At 42.5% G+C, this 20245-nt stretch overlaps 2 protein-coding genes across 7 annotated transcripts in view; one reads left to right on the top strand and one right to left on the bottom strand.

The window, feature by feature from the left end:
* Window positions 1–20245, top strand: part of LOC138767101 (cryptochrome-1-like) — a 47549-nt gene that overhangs the window by 17789 nt on the left and 9515 nt on the right. For all 6 annotated transcript variants that reach the window (XR_011358769.1, XR_011358770.1, XR_011358767.1 and 3 more), the window contains exons 6-10: window positions 940–1110; window positions 1204–1344; window positions 16023–16174; window positions 16453–16550; window positions 19958–20068. Coding sequence is in view for 2 of the 6 variants with exons in the window: in XM_069944355.1 (XP_069800456.1) it covers window positions 940–1110; window positions 1204–1344; window positions 16023–16174; window positions 16453–16550; window positions 19958–20068 (673 nt within the window). In the remaining 4 variants the exon portion in view is untranslated. The remainder of the gene's footprint in view (window positions 1–939; window positions 1111–1203; window positions 1345–16022; window positions 16175–16452; window positions 16551–19957; window positions 20069–20245) is intronic.
* On the bottom strand, window positions 13114–14964 carry LOC138767822 (uncharacterized). The gene is made up of 3 exons (XM_069945629.1): window positions 14680–14964; window positions 14303–14449; window positions 13114–14161 (listed from the first exon to the last, which is right to left on the bottom strand). The coding sequence occupies exons 2-3, from the start codon at window positions 14410–14412 to the stop codon at window positions 13273–13275; spliced, it is 999 nt and encodes a 332-aa protein (XP_069801730.1). The 5' UTR covers window positions 14413–14449; window positions 14680–14964; the 3' UTR covers window positions 13114–13272.

Raw genomic sequence — 20245 nt, 5'->3', positions numbered from 1 at the left:
CTTTCAAGCGAACGCATCAACCTCAAAACTACAGGCATATATTCGCGGTTCGCACTACGGCCGAAAATATACGTAGTGTGGACATAGCCTTAAAGGGGTAGTTCACCAATTTACTTCTGTTAAAAAAATCTTGTCTTCCAGTACTTATCAGGTGCTGTAAGTCCTGCAGCAAGTGCTGTATTCTTTCCTCTCTAGAGAGCAGGAGGTTTTCTATGGGGATTTGCTACTGCTCTGGACAGAGGTGGCAGCAGAGATCACTGTGTCAGACTTGAAAGAATACATCACTTTCTACAGGACATACAACAGCTGATAAGTACTGGAAGACTTGAGATTTTCTTAATCGAAGTAAATTCTGGCACTTTCTGGCACCAATTGATTTTAAAGAGAAAAAAAATTATGATAAATCCCTTTAAGCTACAATGAGTCAGTCAGTCAAAGTTTTTGCTAGAGTCAGTTATTAAACCTGCAGTATAGCTAAAATCTGACAACCTCTGTTGTTCTCTTATTTAAGACAGTCTACTGCAAGGAAAGTGCTTCCATTTTTATTTGACAGGTACCATATAAATTATGGATGCCTGGTTACCTGCTACCACCACTAGAAGGTACTTACTTCATACTGTTTATACATTATTTAATTAAAACATAACTTATTTAGAAACCTATAGGGTGGCTGGTGGTAGCCAGGCCTGTGTAACTTAAAGGGGGTCATCCGGTTAGATAAAGTATATGATGAATCATCCCCGTCCTGGAGACTAACAATTCATTCCATACATATCATTACCTTATCTGTTTCCTTCCCTCAGTTCTGAGCATGCTGCTTTCTGCTAAAGACACAAAAAACTGTGCAAGAGCTGTTTAGACCCTCTCTGCTCTCAAGCAATTAATATTGAACAGAAATCTGCTATACAAAGCATATAACAGATTCTTTTTATATCACAGGCAAAAAATCATTCTCTTCCACCTGTATCTCTACAAGGACAACTGCTTTGGAGGGAATTTTTCTATACTGTCGCCTCTTCCACTCCAAATTTCACAAAAATGGTGGGAAATCCCATATGTCTTCAGATAGATTGGTACGAAGATGAGGAAAAGCTCAAAAGGTGGAGAACGGTAGGTTTGGTTGCTTTGTATACACTGTGTTGTACCCTTAGTACATAAGGAGGTGAATTCTATCTCTTGTAATCATTTGGATTTAACTCTTAGGCTCAAACTGGGTTTCCATGGATAGATGCAATAATGACTCAGCTGCGGGAAGAAGGTTGGATCCATCACTTAGCCAGACATGCTGTAGCCTGCTTTCTAACCCGTGGAGATCTCTGGATCAGCTGGGAAGAAGGAATGAAGGTATGTCAAAAATAGAAGTCCCTGATAAATTTCAGAAAAGTGGAAGTCATTACATGAGTGCACGGGTCCTATCAAAGTCTTTGAAAGTAAAAAAGAAAACATCAAAGAAACATAAATTAAGTTTGCTTTATTTTAAACAAAAAGCCAAATAAAACATTTTTAGGCTATGGTCACACACTGTATTTTTTTTAAAGTGAAATCGTAAAATGGTCCCAATAACCAAAAAGCCAATTTACAGTTTAAGGCTCGATTCACACGTAGTAATAGTGCGTCCGTATGTACGGATGTAATAGTGCGGCCGTATATTTGATGTTTCGTGTGTATGCTGGGAAGTATAGGATATGCGGCTGCACAGTGCACACTCCGTATGAGTTTCTGGCCTGATTGTATCCGGGTCCGTAAAAAATGAGCAAGACCATTATTTCCGGGCCGAAATGGTCCAAGTCGACCGTAGGAAGTAACATTCGGGCCTGGCGGAACCTCTGATTACTGCCGGATCAATCTGGATTCTCATTAGAATAATTCATCAATGCGTAACGCCCCTTCAGTTTAAAAGGCCCAAGTGAATGGGCTTCAATAGGTGACCATCCTTTTAGGTGTCCCGATCTGGAGCGATGGCACGGCGAGCGGAGCATGGTGGTGCTGGTCGTGGGCGACGTGGTTCCTGGCAGCGGGACATTGATGTTCCACGCCTGATCGCAGAGGTAAGTTTGATCGAAGAATTACACTCATCTTTCTAGAATGGTTTTACTTGGAAAATAGGATGTGTAGTCTCTTTCTGTGTATCTATTTATCCCTCTCTCTATCTATATATCTATGTAAATATATGTCTAATAATATGTAATGTATGCGAACCCAAATACATATCTCTGTTAATATATTTATGTGATGTGTTAAAATGTTTTACTTGGACTTAGAAATGCACATGGTCGTCTCGGCCAACCAAAACGCACCTAAGCCACATGTAACACACATATGAATGTCAACACTGTTAGTGGTCTTAAATATAATCGTTTTAGTCATGCGACACGGGCGTGGGAATGTGGCCTGCAAAAAACCACAAAGTATCGTCATGTGTTTCCTTATCTGCTATAGTATTAATTTCTAGTGCAGTTCCCATATAAAACCACTACTTACATATGTCGAATTTAGTATCCCTATTGAGTGTAGGGTTGTTTGATTTCTTACATGTATCAATTGTATTTAATAACAGTGACATGTGTACAAATGTAGACAATTTTTCTGCACAAATCAGTATAGTGCGTTTTGGATGCGTTTTTTGTGTGATATAGTGCATGTGAATCTGAGTAAGCGTGCGCACTACACCGTACACAGTATAGTCAAGTAATGTTTGTGGAATCTTTTGCAAATCGAGTCGAGCAAGGTTGCGTTTTTGATGCGTTTTTTGTGTGATATAGTGCATGTGAATCTGAGTAAGCGTGCGCACTACACCGTACACAGTATAGTCAAGTAATGTTTGTGGAATCTTTTGCAAATCGATTCGAGCAAGGTTGCGTTTTTGATGCGTTTTTTGTGTGATATAGTGCATGTGAATCTGAGTAAGCGTGCGCACTACACCGTACACAGTATAGTCAAGTAATGTTTGTGGAATCTTTTGCAAATCGAGTCGAGCAAGGTTGCGTTTTGGATGCGTTTTTCATGTAGCTCGTTTTTGCACGTAGTTTCATGTTATTGTGTGCTCCTCCTCGAATGTTCGACCTAATGCTATACCTAACCTTACATGTATTTAATTATTAAAATATATTTGTCACTCTATATCAGCGACTGTTTAATACATAAATGTTGACCATAGTTATTACAAAATGTCGAGATCTCTAACCATAGTCGTTGTGACATGTTTTATCCACACACTAAGATAACAAAACACCACACACACACCAGAACAAACACCGCAGCAGTGAAATAGTTAGCTTCACTCGTTTGCACATGTGTTCATGTATTTTCGAAACAATGTTGATTTTCTCTTTCATCAGGTGTGAATGCAAAGCTGGCATTGATCTGGTCTTGTGGCCTACTAATTAGTGCTAGTTAAGATACAAAGCCTTTCCTAAATTCAATCATTAGACACCAATCTTGGTATGTTTTCAGAAGTGTGTTCAAAGAGTTCTGGCATTCCTTGGTTTAGTGAGTCTTGGCTCAGTGGTTATTAGGCTGTGTTCCTTAGATTACACAGGTGGTCTGTTGGAATCCCAACACCACTCTATGTAATGTCATAATGGAAAACATGTTCTTATTCTAATCGATGTAGACACACAGAGAGGTGAAGTCAGATGGAGATGTCTAGTGATTTCTGTCTTTCTATATAATTTTTCAGGTGCGGTCCCGTCCCCATTTGTGGGACTTGACTGTGCGTGGCTACCACGACCGCGTCCTGCGTCGCGAGACGTGGGAGACGATAGCGGCTGTGGTAGTCCCACAGTGGGGCGATGTGACGGACAGCGAGCAGCTGCGGATGGGTATGTCGTGTTGTCAAATAATGTATGACATAAAATTGTGAGAACAATGTCCGATATTTCTACCAAGACCTCGAAATATCTATCAATTATTAAAATCTATCTATTTCTAATAAATCTTTGCTTTTGTCAGTCCGAGCAGTGGAGACACGCTGGTCTAGTGTCAGGGACCAGTACCAACGGGCGATACGCACGGAGGAGAGGGGTGGGGAGCCGATCTCCATGCGCTATGCGCCTTTGTTGGATTTTATCCCGAGCCGCAGTCAACGGCAGTAAGTATATTTTTCTTATTCCATAATGTATATAGTATCATATAGTGTACAATATGTAATACATGAGATAAAATGTTATATGGGAGTAATGAATTTTAATTCTGCCTTTGGTTGTTCAGCAGAACCTGGTCCATACTCACTAGCAGATAATCTCATCCGATTTCACCAATCTGCCTCTTTATGTATATGTTTTATAGGAATGTGCAGACAATTATCTTTAATGTATCCCGATAATTTGACTACATACACTATTGCCATTCTTTATAAGGCCCTAGTTGTGTCATGTTTGTTAGCCTTCATGCTGGTGTATGTGACTGTCCAGAGAGGGTTAATGTATCCTGACCAATCACAATAGTCCCCTTTGCTCACACTCAAACAAATGCTTACACACCACTCTGACTCGTGCTTCAACATCCTGTCATTTCTCTAAAATATGTTAGTTTCTGTCATGGCGCTAGAACAACATCTCGTGATTTTTGCAGATCACGGTCACTCCCTCAGTTGTTTAGCGTGTGCTGTAGGTGGCAGAGCCAGTAAGCATGGTGAATGAAATGGCTGTTTCTATGCAGCGGATAATGTTTTATATTTAGTGTCCTACAGTACTAAGCAGTCCGAGAGCTGTTCTCCGGCCCACACTATTCACTTCCTTTATACTCAATGCTGGGCGGCCTGCTGCTCTGTCACTGTCTCAGTGTGGCCTGCGGGGATCTATGACAGGTACACAGGCCTCTTACTGGCCGCTTGTGTATCTGGTCACATGACTAACTCAGGCTCCTCTCCCTGCTGGGCCACATTAAAAAACACTTGTTGTTGTGTTGTCACCAGAATGGTTCCATGCCCACAACATGCCCTGAAGATGAGAGCATTGTTTCCACACTCAGAACGGGGAACATTTTTGGCTAATGTTTTTTTGTTTAAGTTTATTAGAAAACACTAATGTGAATGAGTTAATATAAATAGTTGTATGTCCTAACATAGGATGCGCATAGTACTACATAATGTCTTCGTGTTACCAAAACACACATTTCGACATACTGTATGTTATCAAAACTTAAACATTCGATATATGAAGTACCTTTATGAATGTGTCCATATTAGCTAACCTTTCTGTCTCTCCACAGAACCAGTGGCAATTTCGCAGACCCACCGGGAGGACAGGATGCTGCTGGTTCTGATGTTGCAGCATCACAGCAGGAGGGGGATTGTGCCACGCCACCGCCATCACAGGAGCCTGGCAGTCCTACTCTTTCTGAGGGCACGGAGCCGATGCCAGGACCTTCTGGCTCGACTTCCATGCACGAAGAGGAGGAGGCTGCAGCACCATCAACATCTGGTGCAGGTCCTAGTGGTGTGCCCCTGGCAGCTCGGCCACGTCAGCCACTCACGAGGCCCACTACTACCACCACCAGGAGGCGTCGGGAGCAAGAAGAAGCTCATTCAGCACTGAGTGAGTTGGATCAATCTGTCGTCAACTTTGTCAGGCGGTTTGATGGAGGAGATGATCAGAATGATTTCTTCTGCTACTATCTGGGAGTCCGTTTACGGAATCTCCCTACTAATCTGGCACGTAGTGCGCGGATGGTTACAGAAGTGCTGCTGTCGTGTCACGAGCAGATTGACCCCGATACTTTCCCCGACCCTTGCTATGTGGGCGTCCTCCTACAATCTGTGTATGGGTTACACTCACGGAGGCCACATATCCCGCCGGAGGGCTTTCTTTTCCCCGAGACCACTGCGCCCCCACCTGTGCCCCCACCTCTCTCCCCCCTTGTCCCCCCAGCATTGTCCCGAGAGCCACCTGGTGCCATGCCCCCTCCATCTGAGGGTACTAGGGCCGTTCCTAGGCGCCAGCCACGGCGTGGACGGCGCTCTCGGACATCTCGTTACCCACGACGTTTATGATTTCTACTATGTGATGTATGAGGCAATACATCATAATATTATTATATTTTTTTGGTTTAATTTTTCTATTTGTATTTTTTTTTTTTTTATTTTTTTTTTTTTTTTTGGTTTATGGCAAGTGGTCTCCTTTTTCAGGCCCAGAGAGGTCATTTTGTGTTAGGGTAGAGTAGGGTCCATGTCCCTGAGGACACCTTACCGGGGTGACATGGTACACTCTGTTTGAAAAAACAGTTTGCTAAGATCCTCATTTAAAAGAATCTATAGAAAAAAGTAAAATCATAATGTCTTTCCTTTAGCTATCTCCAGGGCGAATGGTTCTTGTGTGTAGGGGCCCTTGTTAGCAGAACCAATATGTCACTACATTTAAACGTCAATAAGGAAAAAAAAGGACTGTCATACAAATAGATGAGTTCCTAAATGCAAGTGTCTGATGTGTCCGGTTTTTACATCCATTACTGACTTTTGTTGCCTATGTTTGACTCAGCATCTTGCACAGAAGGTTGATTTGTGAAATGTATCCTTTTTGTTAACCTTTATACACAATAATGGGTTTAATGTGATATTTCATACAGAACATGCAGAGTTTGGTGTAAAATTATTTTAGATATAATATTTAATTCAACATTATAAGTATTTTAATGATCAACAATAAAATCCAAACTACATTTGGCCTGGAGAAAACAATGCTACATTGTGTGTGTGTGTAAGTCGAATAGTTGACATTCTTCCACACACATCTGCGTTGTTCTCTCTCGATTGGGAGGTGTAATGTAGTGATTTGGCTCAAGGTTACTAAAGTACCGCGCGCTTACACAATGTACTGTATCCTAGAATAAAATCCACATTTTCACACATGGAGAGGCCTAAAGCCTTGCCAAGGATACATCAAGGATCTATTCACATGTTTTCAGTTTAAAAAGCTAAAAATTAACCATTATTATGTTTGTATTGGTTTGGCCTTTGCACATAGTGCAGTTAATGGATGTGTTGACGATATATATGTAACATTTCCCACAAGTCTCAGGCTTTTATTAACATGTTGTGTCACTACGCTAATCATTGACTCAGTGTGTGCTGGATGAATATCTGATAGTCTGCTCCTAGACTGGCCCACGAGATCGGCCTTTGGGAGCCTGCAGCAGAATGCAATGATCTGTCTGCAGTAAGCTGCAGCTTCATGCGCCCTTCCCCCTCTGTCCTAATCTAACTTTGACTTTACTATTGTGACATCATATTGCTTGGCAAGTCTGAGAATGTTTTTGAATAAAATTCCTTGTGTATTTATATAATCTCTCATTTTTTCACCTCTCCCAGAAAAAGCTTAGCTGGTTGTGCACTTTGTTTCGCGTAATGATTTGCATTAATGCGACATGCCTATTTTAGCCATGTATACAGATGGCAACACTTTATCAGTCTGAATACAAAGCCTCTATTTCATATGGTAATTCAAAATTTCGTAACCCTGTCAGTAACCAAAGTGAAAACTAACGTTGATTTCTAGTCAACAGTGGCCTTTGCCGCCAAGGGCTGGTTATTTGCATATGTAAATGAGTGTGTTCGCTCACATATGGAGATAGTGGCTGGGCTGATCCACCGGTTCGGTAGCTCCAATATAGAATGGATCACAGAAATCGTGGGGCCCAAGCGGCAAGCAGGTACGACATGGTGCAAACAAAGGGGTGTAAGGAATGAATCTAGGAATAACAAACGTGTTGTTCTCTGGTCATTTCATGGCTGAGCACCAGTTTTCTCCTTCTGGAGATTACACCTTAGTTTGCAGTTAACTGACGACCAGTGAGTGCCTGGCCTGAGGGCTGGGTATGAGGTATCGTTGGTACAGGTGTGCTCTCGGCCTTGTCAGAGAGTGGACATGTGTCCTGGACCTTTGCAGGTGCCTTTTGGGCCGGAAGGGAAAGGAATGTTGTGTTTGTGGTCCATTTCTTGGAGAAGTGGCCAAATGTTATATAGCATTGTTAGTGCATGTATCTGAGTGCCACCCTGCACTGTGGCTAGTTGCACCTGTGTGATGAGAGCAGGATTGCCATTTGGCCTTGACATAGGATGATAGAAGAAAGGAATTATTTATTTGAAGCTTAGCCATGAGAGAAATATTGTTTGCCACACATTTCTCACGGTCTTATTTTGTAATTGTCCTTGTATATTTTTAAATATAACTCAAAATACAGGGATGAATGTAACAACTGTTTGTGTCCAGGCTTCACCTAGGCCGTGTCCGTGACTGGATGGAGATAACAAATGTATCATTTTGAGTTCCTATGGGTAGAAGCCAAGGTTATTTAGGATGTGTCTGCATTGTAAGAATCTGCACTTTGAAAACCGTCGCTGGAAGAAGAAGTGATTTGGACAACAAAGCCGGAGTGATTCATGGAGCCCGAGATGTATCCTGATCGGTCTGTTATAGCCGTCGGCCAGCTGATCAGTGAAGTAAGTATTTTCTGGAGCTGTTGGGAGTGCTTTATACATAGATAAGATCATCGATAGAAAGATTTCGATCGTCCTTTGGACTCGGAGAAGATAGTTGTGTGGCCGTGACTTAATGTATGACTGTCATTTGTTGTGTGAGTCACATTTACATACATGTAATTTACAAGTCTTGTCTTTTATATCGCTTTTTGTGATGTCCAAAAGTCACATCTGTAATTGCATCCTGTTTAAGTGGTAAATAATTTAGTGAAAACAAATCGATTATGTAATGATCAATAGATGCTAGATAATATTTATTTTATGTGTACGATTGTCTATAGTCATTTAGTGGCACGATACATCGCTCCGAGTAGTTTATGTAAGTACGATTGTGTGTAATTCCTATGTGTTTGCCATCAGGGGGCGCTTGAAATCCAGCAATGACTGCATGAGTCTTTTCAGATGTGTGTGTCTCCTCCAAATCTGTGAATGTGTTAGCTCTTTCGGACCATGTAACGCACATCGTATTTTAGGCGAGATTTGTAAGTAATGGCTGGTCGAGGAATTGTCCTTGTAATAGCACATGTTGTTGGGCAAACAGGGCGTGACTTAGGATTGCTCTTAGCGAGATGGCCGTGCAGCGAACTCTCTCCCTTCTCCCTCCTCGATCCATCCCTCCTCCCATCCTCCCTCCTCCCTCCATGATGGTTGTTGGCGGCACATACATAGTAGAAATCCTACCATATAATGTGCTGATAGTGTCATCATAAGGAGGTCGCTTAAATAGTACGCAAATCACGCACAAGATCCGGCGCAGGCTGATGATGCTATAGGCTAGCGACACAGCGTGGACACGCCCCCTCTCTGTAGTACATGCACGTCATCAGTGTGCGTAGCGGGGTTGTTGTTTAGCCGGAGTGTTTGGTGTGCTGTGCTAATTCTGTTCACTGCTCGGCTAATGAGTATTTTGGCTTTTAGCGCTGCTCTGCTTTGTACTTTGTCAGGCGTTGTAACGTCGGAAGCACACACAATCCGCAGCAGCCACGTTCAAAGAGGCGTGGCCGACCATTATGGCACTTGTAGTGCAGCGGCTTACGACGTGACAATGCCGGACAGAAATGGGTAAGCTGAGCATCGTTACATGGTGTCACATAGCAATTCGCCGAGCACACGACACGCAATAGTTAACCCCCCCCCACCCCCGCTACGCCCAGTGCTGAGGTGGCGAGACTACAGAGAGGAGGCGTGTCCCCCCGTGTCGCTATCCGATCCCAGACCCCCGCGCCGGATTGTGGCCTTCCATTCCCTAGTAGTAAGCACATATATTTAGGGCAAATACTATGAGGACATGATGTGAGTAGTAGTGTACTGTGTATATGATATGTGGCGCCAGCAAACATCATGGAGGGAGGGAGTTGGCTGCAGGTGAAGCTGGAGACCCCACCCACATAAGTGACGTACTATTTACAATCAAACATGGCGTGTAGCATGTGACATGGGTGTAGTAGCTATGACCTTATTGACTAATAATTTCTAAGACGTTACTGTAATTATTTTGGATTTTCAGGTCCATGCTCGGCCAGTGCTATGGGACGGCCCTGCGCCTGGGTACAGAAGCCGGCTAACACGGAGTGCCGCATGGAGGGAGGTTGCCCGGATTGTATACCCAGATTGGGACCAGCATACTAGATTACAGCAATGGATAATTGGTAAGTTGTTTAGCCACTGTGGCAAACCATTAACTCGAGTGTTATGGTCACCTGACGCTGATATATTCCTAATGTGTGGATGCTTTTGCTTGAAGCTAACTATGTGGAGACCAGGTGGTCCAGTGTGAGGGACCGATTCATCAGGCAGCGACGGCAGCTGATCAGGCGTGGGGCCGCCCAAGAAGAACTGGCCGCTTTGCGTTTTGCCCCAATGCTGCGTTTCATTTTGAATTCCCCCAGACGCCGCAGGTAAGTGTGTGTGTTAATTGCATGTGTCCATGGTAGGAGCAGATGATGACGGAAGTAGCTCAGTGTCTTATGTGTGCAGACATAGACATGTGTTAGATTTATATAGATTGTATACATCGAGGCTCCAGCAGGGGGAGCAGTATATTTAGTGAACACTTTAGAGTAATCTCGATTTCGGTAAGATGAGGCGCCCCCTGCTGGACACCAGATAACTAACAAATGCAGCCTGGCCTAACCGCTTTGGGAACAGCTTTTGATCCCTCCAGGATCTAATCCAGAACATGAAATGGCAGTTATGCCAATAGCGTGGACTGTCTTCATAATGTTTAAACAATGTACGCAATGTGTCCATAGAGTAAACTAATGTTCCACTCGGGTGGCCTTGTGAAGACCCACATTTTGGGTCAACAGTGTGTGAATATATTGTAAAAAGTTCTAGTGTGGCACCTCGTACATAGAAAATAGTGTGAAAGCAGGCAGAGTGTAATCCTGCATTGGATGCCTCCATTTTAGTTATCTGGCTAAATATGTCCTTAAACAAAAGTGCCATCTTAGATAGTGACCAGTGTTGTTTTCTCCTCAGACCACAAGTAGTTCAGCAACCAGCAGAGGCCTCATCGGATGAAGAGAATGAAGAACCTAATCTGGCAGAGGGGTTGGCCAGGACTCCACCACCAAGATGTCAAGAGGGTCCTGTGGAGCCTGGCGAGAGAGAGAGTGACATGTGCCTTGACCGTCCAACAACATTTGTGTTTGTTCCGCACTCCCTCTCCTCAGCTACACCAACACCACCCCTTGTCTGCTACACTGTAGGGCCTTAGTGCCAACCGCGCCTTACTAGCATTAATAATTTCCTAACATTTGTGTGCACCAGGACCACATCAATAACACACTGTTTAGAAGGTCTGGCATCACATTAGCTAGGGATGACAATAACAGCTTGGGGGGATTGGGATGTCCCTTTTATTTTTGTGGTGCCAGAATACAGTCAGGCTGGCTGTGTCCTTCACATATTGCCCACACTATTGCCTCTGCACACTATTCTAACTTCTGTCAACATGGTCCAAAGTAGTCTCCACACACCCTCGCCCACATCCACCCACACACACTATCATGTGAATGTTTTATTTTTTGACATGTAATAAATCCATTGCGACATATCTTGTTGTTTCCCGAAATCTTATTTTTTACTTGTTTATGTTTTAGTGTTTAAGGGTTAAAAAAACAAATGATTATTGACTGCCACTAAGGAACTACGAAATACGCTTCAAAATACTTAGTGGACTTTGTTTGCATAGAAAGCTGTATTGAATGTTGCTATTGTGTCTTATAAAATTTTGTTGTATGCTTTACGTTAGTAGAAAATGAACACATGCTGGATGTCCTTCAGGAGAATATTTCTAATCATATGTGAGACATTGCTGTATGTGTTAAAATGAATGTGTCATGATAGGAAATATTATAATGTAGTTAAGTATTTCATTTATCAGGCCAACACTCTCCTGCTGTGGCCACTTCCTGCCTTGGCCACAGATGGCAGCAGAGAGCACTGTCATACATGACAAACAAGGAATCGCAACATTCACTACATGTTCGTAGTAGGTTCACAATACGTGTATTTGAGTCAGTATATTTTGGTCAGTATTGTTAACAAAACCAGTAGTGGCTTAAAAACACAAAGGCTGTGTTCACACAATGTAGAAATAGAGTGGCTGTGCGCCATTTAAAGTGAAATATTGCTAAGTTTTTTTCTAAGAATGGATGTTATTAGGAAATTTCCTTATTTAGTGTTTTAATGGCGCACATCCACAACATTACAACATTGTGTCGAGATCCTTTGGGTGTTTAGAATCCACTGCTGTTTTTGTTAGCTATACTGAGTGTAATACACGTATTGTGAAGCCACTAGCGAAGATGTAGTGAATGCTGCGATTCCTTCTTTTTGAGGTCTGAGCCTGCTCTATGCTGACATCTGTGGCCAAGGCAGGAAGTGGGCAGAGCAGGAGAGGCTTGTGATGAGCACTAACATATTTTGGGACATTAATGTTATTATCATGACACTATCATTTCCACATAGAGCTCTATGTCCGATGGTAGTAGAAATCTCCTCCTGCAGGACATCCAGCATGTGGTCATTATGTACAAAGTGGAGGATATATAAACGTACACACAATAAACTACATAATGTAGCGTTTACACTGGCAGATTGATGTGATGGATTTTGGATAAGAAATCCAGGAGATGACTGTAGACAAGGAACAGGTGATCAAGTAAAGAGCGAGATTTCTAATCTTTGAATACACTCTTCTGTGTTTTACAGAAAAAAAATGGATGATAAAATAATATTTTTGAACCGCAACCTAAGTAGACCACATCCAGCTGGCGCACCTGGGTGATGTGTGGAGGGATATATGTGGTGTGTTAATAGTGATTGTTAAGAAGTGAGATGGACTGTGGCACTAGAAGATATCAGATCCTGTTACATATCCCACACTAGAAAGTTAGACATATAGTGCGCACCCTGCTGGTCACTCCATAGGAAATGCACATGTTTTGATCACATCAATCTTTCAGCACACTAGGTTCAAAGGACTATACAATTAACATTAGCATGATGTGACCATGCTCGATAATTACTGGCCAGTAGTATATCGAGTGAGGTAATGTGTATTTTCGAACACTACTATGTGGGAACACACAACATGTTTTACATACATTGAAAAGGCAGACACATTGTTTAGTCGAATAAGAAAATATATTTTTTGTTTTAGTAAAAAGAGAATGAAAATTAAATATCAACCAATACATCGGGTTCAAACAACAAAAGAAAATAAAAAAACACACATCCCAGAGACAGGTGACATACATGCGGGAAAACATCAGTCCTGTGGCCGTGGCTCATAAGGGAGGCTGTGAAAGGGGCACGGGCACGGCGCCTTCAGGAGTCATGAAGTAGTCAGCAAAGAGGTTCCTGACCACTATCCCGCGGTTGAGTTGTCTCCCTTGGCCATAGTTGATAGGGGCACTAAAAGCTGGCAGTGTCTCCACGTTCACCTCCGGGGTGGGAGCATAGTCCCGAAGGTAGTTGTGGAGAACACAGGCAGCTTTAATGACCATGTCAACTGTGGCCAATTTCAACTGCAGGGCAGTGGTAAACACTCTCCACTGACTAGTCATGATCCCGAAGGCGCACTCCACGAAGTTACGTGCCCGGCTCAGCCTCCGGTTAAATAGTCTCCCCCGTTCATCCAGCCCTCTCCGTGGGTAAGGGCGCAGCAGGTTGTTGAGTAAAGGGAAGGCTTGATCCCCTACCATGACGAATGGAGCGGGATGCGTGGTACCCGGAAGAGGAGTGGGAGGAGGTAGAGTCACGTGATCTAAGAGTATGCGCCGCCCAAACTCTGATCTCAGTAGCGCCCGGGAGTCCCCAGTACTGCCATAGGAGCCGACGTCGATGGCAAGGAAACGATACGTGGAATCAACAACCGCGATCAGGACCACAGAAAAAAATTTCTTATAATTGAAATACTGTGATCCTGATCGCGGTGGTTGCTTCACACGTATGTGCTTACCATCAACCGCCCCTATACAGTTGGGGAAATTGGCCACAGACTGAAAGCCTGCTGCTGACTGCAACCAAATCTCCCGGGTCGGACTGGGCATCACGATGGGCTGCAAATGCTCCCAGATCACGGCGCACGTGCACCTCACAATTCCAGAGATGGTGGACGTACCAACCCTGAATTGGAGGTGCAACGATACATAACTCTCCCCTGTCGCCAAGAATCTGTGAAAAAATGAAAAATAGTATTTTATGATTCTATTTCACATTCAGCTACATATTAAATTATTACATATTTTAACACTATATTAGATTTAACTACAATTACATGAACAAATAGTTCGCATTAAAATAAAGCATCTTCACCTTAACGTTATGAGCAGACGTCCCACAGGAGGGATGGATTTCCGCATGTAGGTGTCCTGTCTCTGGAGATGTGGGGTCAAAATGGAAAGTAAATTATCAAAGGCCTCCATAGGCAGGCGCACGAAGTCCTGGAACTTGTCAGGATGTCTGCAACAAATTAAGAAAAATATTGATCACTAATATTACACACAAACACACATCATAGGAAGATGTCATACGGTTTACAAATGTTGAAATTAACATCAAACGTTGTAAGGATAAACAAAAAACATAATAAAATTATGGACTTTGGGGTAAACATTTGTGGACAGTAACCTTTACATTTGCAATATTACATTCAAAGATTTGACGACTTTGATGTATTCAAATCGACATACCGTCGCAAATCATCATACAGGCAACCAATGTGGCCCCGGGTCTCCCTCCGAACATTGATGGGGTGGACCCAATATCGCCGTCCCACCTCCTGCAGACGGCGCTGCTCTGCGTCTTTTTGCCTCTGAGAAGAATTTTTAAAAAATTAAATTTATTATTTTTAAGACATCTCAATTAGTCACAAAATTATTACACAGTTGCATTTAAGGACCTTTGGTCAACAGTACTTAAGGGAGCTTGCATAAACAATACATTTAAATCAATGTTTTACGGATTATAAGCCTAAACAGTTTGTAAGGCTAGTTTGAAATAAGTTACATAAAGCTTTAAAAAAAAAAAAAAAAAAAAAAAAAAAAAAAAAAAATATATAGAGACTTACACACAAACGCTGGTAATAATTACGCATCTTCCACAGGATCGAAAGCACCACGAGCTGGTGCTTGCGGCGCAGCCTCATACGCCGGGCTGGCCCATAGGGCGCATTATTAGCGCCATCAGACATCTTTTTTTTTATTTTTTTGGCATTCAAAACACTACAAGCATATGGGCGTACTTCGCGAGTGGGCGGAGATTTTATAGGGATGTGGGTGTGCTTATTTGGCCCGGGGGCAGATTCATGAATCAAATACATGCTTTTGAGCGGGGCCAAACAAGCCAAGACACATCATGACACTACGGCCGGACTCTTACGATAAGACCGTAAGTGGTTTTCAAATACAGCCGCCAGACCACCCGGAGATGTACGGGACAGAAATTTTAACGCCCGCACTGTTACTACGTGTGAAACCGGCCTAAAAAAAAATGGACCAAAATTTTGCTGGTAATTCCCATTCAGAAAAAGTTTTATTGGCATAAAATTAGGTGCAAAGGTTTTGAACTGTGAATGGCCCAAAAAAAACGAAACAAGACCCTTTTTGGGGGGGCCATTTTGACCACAAAAAAAATTACTTTTGATGTTAAAAAAAGAGAACAAAATCATCTGTAAAAGTTTCAAAAAATGCAAAGGAGGCTCAAAAATATGAAAAAATAAAAAATAAAAAGAGGGAGGCTCAAGGGGAGTCGAAAGATTGATTTATGTATCAGACAGTATCCCACTTTGTACTGATAAAGGGCTTGAATCCACAAACTCTTCCTTTTTGGAGGATAGGGCCAATTTGTTTACTTTTCATTCTTCGCCATATCCACTTGCATTATCAATAACCACCATAGTCATAGGGTCATCCTTAGAATGTGGAAAAACAGCTGTTTTGTGAGGCATTATTATTATTACTATTATTATTATATTATAGGGTAATTTATTACATTGGTCTGCAGTGCATGAGCTATAATTGCTCTTCTGTTACAGGTCTTTGAGGAGCTGCTGTTAGACACAGACTACAGCATTAATGCAGGGAACTGGATGTGGCTTTCAGCAAGCGCTTTTTTCCATCATTACACACGGATATTTTGCCCGGTTCGCTTTGGTAAACGAACAGACCCAGATGGTAATTATATAAGGTAGGTGCGATGTATAGTAATCTGTAAGTGGCCCCATACAGCTAAATATACATACACTATATCTTACAGCTAAACTGTAGCTATGTACATGAATACTAAATATTGTTATTATTGCTGTTATGGATTTAAAGGGCCCCTGTCATTATAATCCGTAAAACCTAGATCAGCAGGGGATGTGATATAAAGCAGATTTAGAATTTACCTTCATTAATTACTTTTATTTAATCTGTTTGTTAAAAAAATATTAAAATGAACATAATATCTATATTTTACCTTAGAAAATACCTACCCATGTTAAAAGACTTTCCTGCAAAATACATCTATGACCCGTGGACCGCTCCAGAGGAGATTCAGAAGCAAGCTGGATGCATAATCGGTAAACTGATCATCACTTAGAGGATATAAATAGAGATGAGTAAAGTGAATCCGGCAAATCAAAATTTGCTGTGATTCAGGATGTCAATTCGCTTTGTTCTGCGAAGCAAATTCCCGCCAATTACTTAGGAAATTCCCAAAAAACAAAATGGCGGCCTCACATGCTGTCTGGAGCGTCACTGGGTGGGAGAAAGGGATTAACCATAATCCCTAGTGCCCGTCCAATCAGCTGCAGGCTCCTCTGTGATGTCAGTACCTCCCCCTCTATATAAGGAGTAGGGATGGTCCGAACCTGCCGAGGTTCGGGTTCGTATGAAGCCGAACGCTCGGCATCAGATTCCCGCTGTCTGCCCGCTCCGTGCAGTGGGTGGATACAGCGGGAGGACCGCCTGGAAAACTGGGATACAGCCTATGGCTAGCTATGGCTGTGTCCCAGTTTTCCAGGCGGTCCTCCCGCTATATCCACCCTCTCCACGAAGTGGGCAGACAGCGGAAATCATTTCCGAGAGTTCGGGTTCGTACGAACCCGAACTGAACCAGGTTCGGACCATCCCTAATAAGGAGGTTCAATAACAGAGGTGGCCAGTCGGCTGTGTGTGGAGGAGAGAGCTGGGTGGCAGCAGGCAGTTACAGCAGAGCAGGGAGAGACTAACAGAGTGATATAGGGACAGAGAGGAGAGGAATGGCTGAAATTGTATAAGTGACTGACTGATTGACATTTTTTTTTAAATTGTGATTTTCCGATTTTTGACACTTTTACAACAACATGCTTTAACATAGTTGCCCTTCTGTAATAGTCCCAGTGTTGTAGTTACTAGAGTTTTGTCTGTTTTAATAAAATTGTTTGACCGAAAATTTGTAAAGCTTGCAAAACACATTTCCGGCTGCTTCGCTCATCTCTAGATATAAAACTTCAAGAAAGGAAAGTATGAATGCCATGAAGCTTGGCTTACTCTGTGCTATAGTCAGTAATTGCTTTAATTAAAGAGGATGTATAGGAGCTATAAACCTAAACATTAATGGTAGACCAGCCACAGTCACTGTAAGATTTTTTGTATGCTCTAGAAGCTTTAAAGAGGTATTCTCATTGTTACCTCACTAGGATGTGGCAAAATTTTATGGTTGTAGCAGCTTACCACCAATATACGGAACATATTCCAATTTTGCAAACATTTCCTTAAATGAGTGAGATATAGACTCAGTAACCCCCCCCCCATGTGCTGCTTAGTGTCATAACCTGTTGCCCTTAGTAACGGCCGCCCAGACATCCACTTTCTTGGGATGCTCATGCTTAGTTCAATCCCAGTCACATGATCTGTCCCATCAGTACTGGCAGTTGGTTTTCACCTCATATGCAGCAAGGGGGCTTGTGGGAAAGTGTCTGCACTGTTGCATGGCAACCACAGGGTCAGTGATCAGATGTAAGGCTCCGTTCCCACTGAGCAAAGGTAGCGGAATTCCGCGACGGAATTGTCCGCCGCGGAATGCAGTTAGCCTCCCGCTCATAATGGGACTCTATGGGAGGCTCCTGCCCTGTCCGCGCTGAAGAATGAACATGTTCACCTCTGATTTTAACACCTTTTGCTTTGTGCTTTGTGAAGGATATTGAAGAGGTAGAGGTCCCCCTTGGCACAGTGGTTCTCCCTGGGGCGAAGTTTCTTTGAAGTGTGCGGAGCTTAATTGCAAACCACACCTGAAAGTGGCCATTTTCTAACTCTGGATAACCCCCTTAACCTCTTAACGACCGTTAAGGGTAAACAGAGAGGGCTCCCGGTGCAGCGCGCGGTCCCCGGTTGCAGCCAGGGACCGGGTGTATTAGCCAACGCAGCCGATCGCCGCTCCTTAACTATTTAAATACAGCTGTCAAAACATGTATGTAAAAAAAAAAAAAAAAAAAAAAGTTTTTATATTAATAAAAATTCCTCTCCCCTAATAAAAGTTTAAATCACCCCCCTTTTTATAAATAAAAATAAACAAATAAAAAAATTAACGTTTGGTATCGCCACGCGCGTAATCACCTGAACTATTAAATTATCACATTCCTGATCTTGCACGGTAAACGGCGTAAGTGCAAAAAAAGCACATAAATAGCACATTTCTGTTCGCATCAAATCCAGAAAAATTTAATAAAAAGTGATCAGAAACTTGCATATACACAAACAAGGTACCGAGAGAAAAAAGAGATCATGGTGCTAAAAATGACACCTCACACAGCCCCAATAAAGGTTTTAATTTTTTAAAAGCAGTCAGATAAAATAAAAGTTATACAAGTTACATATCATTGTAATTGTACCGACATGAGGAACATATATAACAAGACAGTTTTACCATAGGGCGAACGGCGTAAACACGAAACTCTTCAAAATAAAAAGAATTGCACCTTTTTTTTTTTTTTTTTTCAATTTCACTGCACAAATAATTTCTGGTTTCACAGCATATTTTATGGAAAAATTACATCAGTAATTGTGAAGTATAATTGGTGTCGCAAAAAATAAGGGTTCATTTGGGTCTGTAGGTGAAGATATGCAAGCCCTATGGCTTTTTAAACATGAGGAGGAGAAAACTGAAGTGCAAAAATGAAAACTGGCATTTTTAACCCCTAGACGACTATGGACGTACTGCAGGAACGATTCTGGGGTCTCTGCCGCCTGAGGCAAACCTCAGACAGCCGCCCCCATCAGTGACAGCCTCATGGCAGAAGCTGCCCTGACTTACTGGTACGCCATGGGTTACTGTCCCCAGACGACCCTGGGCGTACCGATTATGTCCTTTCCTATGACGCGTGCTCCGGAGCGGAGGGTGCTTCATAGGAGGTGGGGGCCAGCTGCAGTGAGTAGCCGGACCCTCACCGTTAATGATAGGCTGCAGCGTGTCATTAACCCCTTAAACGCAGGCTGTAGACCACCCTGTGCAGGCCATGCCCCTCCCCCGCTCTGCCTCCCACCCAGTATTTTTTTATTGTTTTTTAATTTTCCCAACATTTGGTTTGGGTTTTGAAAATCTCATCTATTTTGATGCTACTAGAAACGTTGCTGATAATCTGCACTGAAATCATCTATAGGGTGGGTGCACACGTACCGGATCGCAGTGGATCACGGGATGAAACATGCACCAAAGGGTTCCATGGCTAATCAATATAATGCTGAGCAGTTAGTTTGAAGACTAAGGCTATGTTCATACGCTGTATGTACGCTGTATGTACGGAACAGGCGGTCTGCAGTACTGACCGAATGATCTTAAGTACTGCAGAACTCTCCACTGCACACTACTATGGAGCGAGCGTGTGTGTTGTTCAGGTATACACTACTATGGAGCGTAATGAGTGTGTGTTGTTCAGGTATATCATTTATACTATCAGAGCTGTAAAATATTTGCTCCTAATGGTCATTTTATTTTATTTTTTTAAAGGTGAAGACTATCCTCTCCCCATGGTGGATCATAAAGTTGTCAGTGAATATAATTTGCAACTAATGAGGCTGGTTCGGGAACAACAGCAGAAAACCGCACAGCTCACCCAAGGTAAAGTTAGGGTGACACAGATTGATCATATAGACTGCAGAAAGTGATATAGCAAAAATTATTATTTAAATGCTAAAAAGTTAATTTCTTCCTCAAAAAACAGAGTGACACACCTGTCGTCAGGACTTTGCAAAAAAAAAAACAACTATGTCTTTCTAATCTGGAATGTCCCTTTTG

Source organism: Dendropsophus ebraccatus, chromosome 11, assembly GCF_027789765.1.
Source record: "Dendropsophus ebraccatus isolate aDenEbr1 chromosome 11, aDenEbr1.pat, whole genome shotgun sequence".
Taxonomy (NCBI): domain Eukaryota; kingdom Metazoa; phylum Chordata; class Amphibia; order Anura; family Hylidae; genus Dendropsophus; species Dendropsophus ebraccatus.
Note: the sequence above shows the minus strand (reverse complement) of the source record. Positions and strands in the feature narration are given on the sequence as shown.